We start from the raw sequence: 10,509 nt of genomic DNA, 5'->3' as shown, positions 1-10,509 counted from the left end.
CCTTCTCCTGTTTTCAATAAAGAGAAACTCTCAGTACCTTGCGAGTGTGATATGAGAAAGAAGCATTTGCCTCAAATCAAGTTCAATCATTGAGATAAGTGAAACAGAATTACAATATTCCCAACATCAACTGGCTTTTGTGAAATAATTTGTGGGTTTATTTTATGTTTTCCTTAAGTAGTTGTATTTAAAACTTCATGTCTTTGATTGATATAAGTTGCAGAAGAGAATTTATTTGAAGAAATTCTTTGAAATATAAGGCTAGTTATTATAAACTGTTGAATTTTGTTAAATCTGAGAAAAGGAACAGCAATTTCTTTGGCCTTATTTCAAGCAACAATTTTGAGACTCAAACATTATTTTATTGTAACTGATTTTATAGCAAAAGAAAAATACAATGTGAAAAGTAGTCCAGGTCAAAATGATCATTTATTAAATAAACATTAAAGAAACAACTATGAAATTAGTGAATAAGAAGAAACTCATAGTCAAAGTCACAAATTTATTTTTTTAAAAAAAGAAAGTCAATCAAGGCAAAGCTGGCTAAACAATATTAAACCAAAGAAGGCAAAGAACAAAAATGTTAATTTAGTCAAAAAGTAATTTGTCAAGTATGTGGACAGACACCTCTATTTTCTCAGTCTATTTTCTTCATTTTATTTCGAATAGGAAACAGACATTCAGAGAGCTCCTATGGCATGCCAGACGTTTTCACATATTTTCTTTCTTTTATTAGTATAAATTTAAGGAGTTCAAGTGCAGCTTTGTTCCATGGATACATGGTGTCATGGTGAAGTCTGGGCTTGTATTGTAACCATTACCCAAATAATGTACATTTTACCCATTAATTGATTTCTCATCCCTCATTTCCCTCTCTCCTCCCACACTTCCGAGTCTCCAATGTCTATTATTCCATGTCTACAAATTTGCACTTATGTTTTATTTAATTCTCATAGTTATATCTAGAGGAAGATTTATAGATGAATTCAATCTTTGGGCATGAAATTACAAGTTTCTCTGGTAAAAAGTGACTAGTCATTCTTTTTAACTTTTTGTAATTGCAGTAAAATGGACATAATTGAAGCTATCTTGGAGCGTGTTTGCAGTATTTAAATGTTATTAAATAGCTTACTTTACCTCACACTGGTAGTACAAGGTAGAAATCAAAGCCCATGTCTTTATCGCTCTTTAACCAATATTAGGGAAATATTATTCCCAAATAATTTTGGATTGTGGATTGTGAATTATCACACCCATAAATGTTCTGTGAATATAGATGCCATTGTCAAATTAATATAAAAAATGTTTTTGTTTGTTTATGGAAACTATCTACCACAGCAGTATAAGTACTCCTAAAACTTGTAAAGACAATTTTCCTTAAACATATGTAACCCAGTGTTTTCCAAATATATTAGATACTTGAAACTTACTTTTTATGCATTTTGGGTTAAATGATAAAACCTAAAATACAATAACCTTTTTCTAAATAAAAAGATCCATATGTGATTTAATGTGCAGGATACACATGCTTTGTCCCTGAAATACAACGAGAGACTTTGGCTGCAGAGATTAAAAGATTGTGAAAAGCTTTCATGACCCAATAAATAATGAAAAAAAGTAAAACATTATGAAAATGTCAGGTATAGACAAATCCAAGCTGTTGGATAATAAATGCTATAGGAAGTCAGAGGGTGCAGTGATGAATATCACTTGGAGTTTCAGAAGATGACTTTCTGGTATAAATGTGTTTTTAAAAATAAACAATTTTATTATGATAGAAAATGTTTGATTTTTTAAATTCTGTATTCCAGACACTCCCTGATTCTCACCTTTTTCATAAATAACCTGTATGTTTTCTTAGATGAGATTATATGTATGCATATGCATTCACATATCCACATATATAAAAGCATACACATATATACATTCTTTTGTGTTATTGTTTAATGTATGTGTCATGTGTACTAGCTGTCCAAATATCATAGAAATTAATTATGCCAGATGTATAAAAATTCCACGTGTTAAATATTGAGGATGTTTGGGATTTTGTTGTTGCTCCTTGCTACATAATTTTCTTCCTTAATGGATGAAGTCCTTGCCTTCTATTACTGAATCTGGAATATATTGTTACCCAGAATCCATCTCCTAACATCTCTCTGTTAAACAAATGTTCCTATTAGAGCTCTGCAGGGAAACTCTAATTTTTCCACAGGTTCTTATAAGGTGCATAATGTTCATTAATATTCCTTAGTGAGACCCAACAAAGGTCTGTATCAGATTAACTTTTGCATGAAAATTCAAGTTTACCACAGATAATTATTATTGATCATTGAAACTATGTATTTTCGAAGGAAGTTAATAGCTGCAATTTATCTACTCAAGCTGTACTCTGTGGTTATTTTATTTTTCCTATTGTTCTCTGCAGATCCCCCATAGGGCAGCCATATAAATGGCTGACAGAAATGTCAGTGTGATAACTGAATTCATCCTCCTGGGGCTGACTGATAACCCTGAAATGAACGTTGTCCTTTCTGTGCTCTTTCTATTAATCTATCTCATTACTGTGTTGGGCAACATTTGGATTATCATAATCATTCTTGTTAGTGCCCAGCTCCATTCACCCACGTACTTTTTCCTTAGCCAGTTGGCTTTCTTGGATTTCTGCTATTCTTCAGTTTTGATTCCTAAAATGTTGGTGAACTACACAGCAGGACAGAAAGTCATCTCCTATCATGGATGCCTCCTTCAGTATTCCTTTGTCAGCTTGTTCCTGACTACTGAATGCTTCCTCCTGGCTGCCATGGCATGTGATCGGTATCTCGCTGTTTGCCGCCCACTTCACTACAAAGGGTTCATGACTCCTACTTGCTGCATCTACCCGGTGACTGTTTCCTACCTGCTTGGCTTTGCAAACTCCCTCACCCACCTGAGTAGCTTGCTCAATTTGTCTTTCTGTGGGCCCAATGTTATCAACCATTATTTCTGTGACATTCCGTTGCTCTTCCAACTCTCCTGTTCCAACACCCAACGCAGTAAGGTTTTATTTACTGTCCTCTCTGGAGTAACATCAGTGACTACATTTTTGATAGTGGTTAGTTCCTATCTGGGAATCCTGCTCACTGTCGTGAAGATACATTCCACCAGGGGAAGAAATAAAGCCATATCCACATGTGCCTCCCACCTAATGGTAGTGACTCTCTTCTATGGAACAGTGATATTTACTTATCTGGGAACAAGCTCTAGCTACTCACAGGATAGTGCCAAAATTCTGTCTGTATTGTACACACTTTTGCTGCCGATACTAAATCTTCTAATATATAGCGTGAGAAACAGAGAAGCCAAAGAAGCCATGAAAATAATTATTAAGAGGAAAATACTTCCTCAGCGAACATGAAGTTTCAGCCAGAAACACTTAAGACTCTCGATGCTGCAGTAAGTACGTTGTTAAATATATGCAGGACCTTTGGGGTGGAGGCAGAAAGCTATTTTCAAAGCAGTGTATGTGCAAAGATGCATTCATTTTTAGCCTTCAGAAACATACATGTGCACATGTGGGAACATACACATACACACATATATCTGAGAAACATTTGTTTTACACTTTTAGGTTTTTTAGTTGGAAGGCCCATTAAATACTATGACAAAGGAATGATTTATAAGAGAAGAGGCAAAGTTTATTCATACATATATGGGGGCACACAAAAGAACTGGCTCAATAATTAGAGACCAGGGTTTATACACCTAATTTGCCACACGAAAGCAAAGGATGAGAAAGGTTTCTATGGGAAGAACAAATGAACTTTTAACAGAACAAATAGGACACAATGTTTCCGATATTGTTTGTTTTATGCAGATTCCTGTGTTCCCTTTCTTCTTCCAGGCAGAAAATCCTCCTGCTAGAGGCAATTTATGGAGGTTTCATTCTCAGAAGTCTCTGCCTTCAGTATAAGAAAAGCTCTAATAAAGCTTCTTTCTGCATTTGCTGAATCTCAAATGTCTTCAGATAAAAATATTTTTATGCTACTTTGGTATAATTTGAATCCTTTCAAATTTCAAATTGTGATTCTGAAAATCGAACTTCCTATGTGATAAACTGTCACCCATTGTCTGTGGATTGGTTAGTTATAAAATACAATCTCTAGTTTTGTAAAAAATATAGAACCAGTAGGTGCACAATCACAGAGACATGTACCAGACACACAGGCACATACACACACTCACACATGGATGCACAAACACACACACACACATCTCTCAAGAAGAATAGGTTAAAGGAAGTGTACTGACTTCTCCTTCTTCTTAGTGATGTCCAAGAGCTGAGCCGTTTTGCAGATTTTGAGATTCTTCTGAAAGAAGAATATGAAACCAAGCATCAATGGGATAAAAACTCACCCAAGATCAGACAACATCAATATTTGATCAGACAACATCCAAATAATGGCATTTTTTGGTAAAATGTATATAAATATTTGTTTTGATATTTTGCCTAATTATTTTCCAAAATTTTGTATAGAATCTAATTACTTCAGCAGTGCAATTATTGTATTTATTTAAAAGTTTAGTTATTATAGCAGATAGAAATAATGAATATATTGTATAATAAAATCTCCAGAAAAGAAAAAGAGGCCGGGCGCAGTGGCTCACGCCTGTAACCCCGGCACTTTGGGAGGCCGATGTGGGCGGATCACGAGGTCAGCAGATCGAGACTATCCTGGCTAACACGGTGAAACCCCGTCTCTACTAAAAATACAAAAAATTAGCCGGGCGAGGTGGCGGGCGCCTGTAGTCCCAGCTACTCGGGAGGCTGAGGCAGGAGAATGGCGTGAACCCGGGAGGCGGAGCTTGCAGTGAGCTGCGATCCGGCCACTGCACTCCAGCCTGGGCGACAGAGCGAGACTCCGTCTCAAAAAAACAAATAAAAAAAAAAAAAAAAAGAAAGAAAGATAAAACCAACAATGTGAAAATTTACGAAAATACAATGATTAAACATAATCTTTCCACAAATTATTTACTAGCTTCATGAGAAACAATTTGAGAAAGTAAGGTTTCTCTGTGTTTTTACTTAGTAATGGATTTGAGATTATGCTCGTTGGACCAAAATCGTGAAAAAAGAAGCGTATTAAATTGAATAACAGAAGATGAAATTCAAGGGGATAGACTTTCTGAAATACTATAAACTTACACAGAGGGGTATTATTTAGAAATACCATTAAAGCTACAAGAAACCTAGAAGTCTTTAAATATTTGTTACTCAAACTATCAATTGTTAGGAAAGTTTTCCCAACAGCTTTAGCTTTAATATAAAAAGGCTACAAAAATTAATTCATCAGATCTAGGAAGACCTTAGATTATGGATAGTTTCTCCAACAATCACTAAATAACCCTAGTCAAGCAAATACATCTCTGTAGTTTACTTTATCTGCTTTTGTACTCTGTGATGACCATGTTTCTGACATGTATTTTATACATTAAAACAGCTTAAAACAGTTTAACAGCATGTGAATGGATGTGGTTTCTTTCTTTAGATCCATAGTCAATCTAAAAATTTGTGCTTAACTTTTGTTTCTAGTAAAAGCCTCTGTTAGCAGTGCAATGCTGATTTCATTTATCTATATGTCTATATTTTATATAGATATAAGAATGAAAAGGAGTGTTTCTATGCTTCGATTAAGGTGTTTATGATCCACTTGAATCCTCAGTAGTCAATCTTGAATTAATATGTGTAGCTGTGGATATTGTACATTTAACATGTTCCAAATTGTTCAGGTTCTTTGCAAGGGAAAGTATTAAGGATAATAAAAAACATCATGTGGAGAATATTGAATTGAAAGGGTTAGAGAACAATTTATAATTTTCTCTTATTGAAAACAGGCCATAAAGAGAAGGGATTAAATTTGTTTTATAGGGTTCAAAGGAATCCAATTATTAAAATTAAAAAATTTTTGAACAAGTGCAGTTCAAAGTCAATTGAATGTATATTTAATAATAAATTAACTACTTATATGCTATGTGAAAACACATTTTAACTCAATATAGACTACCCCAAGATGCAGTGAAAAACATCACTTGGAATATTTAAGCTAAAGTGAACAATTGGTGATACTTTGTAGGGAGAGGTTTGAATATCAGATGGATGGCTATGTGTGTAGGTTTCTGAAGACCATCCCAACAATGAGGCATTTTACTGGTGGCTAGCAAATGTTCTCCAACTTAGAAATATGAAAAAACTGAAAATGGCCCTTTTTACTGTCTTCATGTGATTTTTTAAAATCAGAAAAATTAAGAGTTAAAGGGAAACTTCTAATCTGTTCTTCTGGCGACAAAACCAAATATGGGACACAATATATGTTTTTTCATTAGATCATATGACTTCCTAAGCATTCTGAACTTCAGTCCATTTTGCATTTTGCTGTACATACCATGAAACAGCAACTTGTTCCACAAGCTAACAAACATAACTAAGAAAATCTGAGTAGAGATATTCACATTTTATTGGACATCTGAGTATTTTACATCTCATCCAAGACAAATAGTTATTTTTCTGAATGCCTTTCAACTTCCTCAACCCCAAGGTTCTAAAACTAATATCACAGTATTGCATGCACCCATTTTCTATTTTTATATTATTTTGTTTGAATAAAATGTTTCCATTCACTCACAAGCCAAATATCTGGCAAGTCAGCATAGATCCATCATCTCTTTTCTTTTTTTTCTTCTTTTCTTTGAGACGGAGTCTCCCTCCACCGCTAGGCTGGAGTGCAATGGCACGATCTTGGCTCACTGCTGTCTCTGCCTCCCGGGATGTATTAATATTCATACTGTGATTAATTTTAACATGAGTAAAGCTAGAATAAGTGTTTATAGAAAATCTGTAGGTCTAAAATTATTTAATAAAAAAGTTAAAAAGAGTTGATCGACAGACACCAAAATAGATGTATAGAAAAAATGTAAATTCAATTAATCAAGTAGTTATTAAATGTCTATTTATCCTGTAATATGGTCAACAATAGCCCTATATCAACTGTGTATTTGTGACCACTATACATGTTAGTTCACCAAGTATCAGAATATTAAATAGCTGAGGCAAAATTTGAATCTTGAAACAGGCAATTAACACTAGGTAGTGTGAAAGGAGAAATGATACTATTTTCATATTACACACAAAGCATAGTACCTGTTGTCTAACAGCTGTTTAATCAATTTGCGTTGAACAAATAAGTAAAACGGTAGATGAAACATTGAGACTGCAGGTGTACAACTCAATTCTTTCAAAGTTTTATTTTCTCAAGTGGAGCACTTAGAGGGGGAAGAAATTACTGTAGTCTCTCCTTATCCTCAAAGAATCTACGACCCTTGGTGGATACCTGAAATTTCAGATAGTATCAAACTCGATATATACTGGTTTTTTTTTCCTGTACATACATACTTGAGATATAGATTAATTTTAAATTAGACACAGTGAAAGATTAACAACAATAACTACTTATAAAATGGAGCCATTATAACAATACTAAGAAAAGCACATTTAAACCTATGAATTGTCCATTCCTGGTGAAGTTTTCCTTTTAATATTTTCAGACTGATTGACCAAGGGTAACAGATAATGGGGGACTACTGTCTACAACTTATTTTGTCCTAATATCTGATGATATTGATAATCAGTAAGTGATATGGTACATCTATAATAGATTTTCTTTTTTAAAATCTCTAATATTAGAGATAGTTTCTATCACTACAAAAAATGTATTTTTTTTCTCATAAGGCAACTGTCTTGTTTCATTATGTAACACTTGGGAGAGATTTGTTAAAGGATACAAAATTACAGCTAAACAAGAGGAATGTGTTCTATTGTTCTATACAACTGTACAACGACTATAGTTAACAATAATGTATTATGTAGTTTCAAATAGTGAGAAGGAGAATATTGAATATTCCCAACACAAAGAAATGATAAATGTTTGAGATGATATATATGATCTGACTTGTACTCCATGAATATATTTGTCAATTAAAAAATAAGCCCCTTTAAAATATAAGTGGTATAAGAGAATATAACAATCACAGTAGAAGAAGAATTTCATTAGGAGTCTGTGAGATCCTGCCTAGCTAGTGTTTGTCAATGTGTAACCCATGTAATGTGGGGTATTTTGAAAAATTTAATTTTATGGGTCAATATCAGACCTAATAAACCAGAATCTGTACAGTAGCATAGGCTAGGAAGCTGCTTTGAAACAAACAAACTCAAGAGATAATGTGAATACAATTGTGCGAAATATTGTATTTACTCATAAATTGAGCATTAAATGGAGAACATGAGTTTGATTTGTACCATAGGTTTCTTGTTCATTTTCCTAGATGGCATACTTATCATCAGACAATGATATTGCATATATACCATTAAGCACAATTAAAAATAATTGAATGCCTGAGTTAAAAGTAAACACATCCATGTTTGTTGACATAGATGGTAATATAATTTCAACACATATTAACAGCATTAAATCAGTGAGTAGGAAAGCTTACTTCCGTTTCATTGGAGGGTTATCTGGGAAACAGACAAAGGCAGTGGTTACCTGAGATTCCCTAACATCATATGTCTCCTTTAGTTTCATAATAATGTAATGTTTCATACATGTTTCATGTCTATATATCTACCAATAACATGAAAATAACGTGATTTTTAAAACTACATCAATTGAATTTTTCAATGTGTCTGCTACCATTTAACTGAAAAACAAAAATGAGGAATATGTATTTCCTAACACTTCCATTAGAGATATACACCAGGCAAATTAAGAATAGACCCTGGAGTACAATTAAAATATGAATCTCAAGAGATCAAAGATGCTAACTGACCAACTTTTTATTAGGTGAGTCGAAGTGTTTGAGGAAGAGTTGCCGGTATAAGAATACTGCTTAACACATGAGCTTTCAAAAGAAAGTCTTTTGTCGTGGGATTGCTTTAGAAATACACTAAGACAACAACAATTCTAAACGGGAATTCAGGCTTGAGCAAAAAACATACATTTTTAATTCTCAAGAATGTGCATAAATACAAGTTAACAAGAAGTTAATTTGGCTCTTATTTCTATCCTATCAATGGAAGGTAATATATACAATACCCAATACTATCATCAAACCCACCAACATTTTTTCATCAACATCATAGCATTTAGGGTCCATTATACAGGAAATTGAGCTCTATGCTAAATAAAAACTTTTGTTATTTGATGTTTAGCAATGTAGAGGAGGCAAATATATCGAACCTGAAAATAAGTGAAAGATTGATGAAACGTAAGATGTTCCCTCTGGATGACTGAATCCCAGGTACGTCTAATTTTCTCATCTTCTTTTTCCTAAAATTTATGTGTCTGTCTGTGAGTATAGTTTGCATGTTTCTCATATTGGGAAACTTGTTCTTTTTTTAATGTCTGCATCTTACATTAGGCTTTAAGAAAAATGCCTTTCATGACAGGCAAGACAAAATGTCTTCATTGAATAAATGCTTGTCAAGCAAATGAATGGATAAATAAGAACACTGTGACCATGGAACATATTAAATGATTAAGTACATGTGATATACAATAAGAATAATGTTATATTATTATTGATAATAATTATTAACAAGTCCCCTTTGGTTACTCAAGGAGAGTGCTAATATTTAAACAAAGGTGATTTAACTTTGCATGGCGGGCTAGTTTCGATTGCATTTATTTGTCATATATTTATGTTAAGTTAATTAGGCAATTAAGTTCTCCAGTTTCTAGCGTGCCCACCTTGTAATTTAATTCTTATTTCTAAATGTAACAAATCAGGCTTGTTTTACTGTTTTTAACGTTTATATCATTGTCTTAAAGACTGCTGTTCAGCAATAAGTTGGCTAGCATCTGATGTCATAGATTAATATGTGCTTTATATCCAGAAACAATCATGTTGTTTGAACAAACATACATGAAAGAATTTCAACTATGTTATAGATGAAAATCCTCATTTGGTCTTATCTCACTGAATTTTTCATTTAATTGCTCTATTCATTAGATACAATTCATTTTGCTAGATAAATTGTTATATTTATTAGATAAAAATTAATTTCATTAGATAAGTTGCTATATTCATAAGATACAATTGATTTCATTTGATAATTTGCTATATTTGTTAGATACAATTGATTTCATTAGATAAATTGCCAGACCCCATGACAGACAAGGGTAGAGAATGGTACACTTAGGAGGAATTTCTACACATCTGTCCAGACATGTATTTTTTAGTCTGCACGATCGTTAACTTGTGTTTTTTTCTGTATTAATGTCTGTAAGTTTTCAGTTTTGTAGAAAATAAAAATGATGCATAAATCTCTAATTTGAAGTCATTAAATTTTACTTTCCATTTGTAACACTTTCATGGTTGGAGTCTGAGTCAAATTTGATTATAGGACCTTTAGATTTGAATCCTTCTCTAACTTTCCTTATTGTTATTCAGCAGGTAAGTCAAAGGCGTGAGTTGATATAA

At 33.1% G+C, this 10,509-nt stretch overlaps 1 protein-coding gene across 1 annotated transcript; it reads left to right on the top strand.

Annotated features, from left to right (window-relative positions):
* The first annotated feature begins 2,449 nt into the window (after positions 1 to 2,449).
* On the top strand, positions 2,450 to 3,394 carry LOC135967252 (olfactory receptor 5J3-like). The gene has a single exon (XM_065529701.1). It carries the CDS (start codon positions 2,450 to 2,452, stop codon positions 3,392 to 3,394), a length of 945 nt encoding a protein of 314 aa, XP_065385773.1.
* Positions 3,395 to 10,509: the final 7,115 nt, after the last annotated feature.

The sequence above is a fragment of the Macaca fascicularis genome, chromosome 14 (assembly GCF_037993035.2).
Source record: "Macaca fascicularis isolate 582-1 chromosome 14, T2T-MFA8v1.1".
NCBI classification, from domain to species: Eukaryota; Metazoa; Chordata; class Mammalia; order Primates; family Cercopithecidae; genus Macaca; species Macaca fascicularis.
The sequence above is the reverse complement of the archived record's forward strand: the minus strand, read 5'-3'. Positions and strand labels throughout refer to the sequence as shown.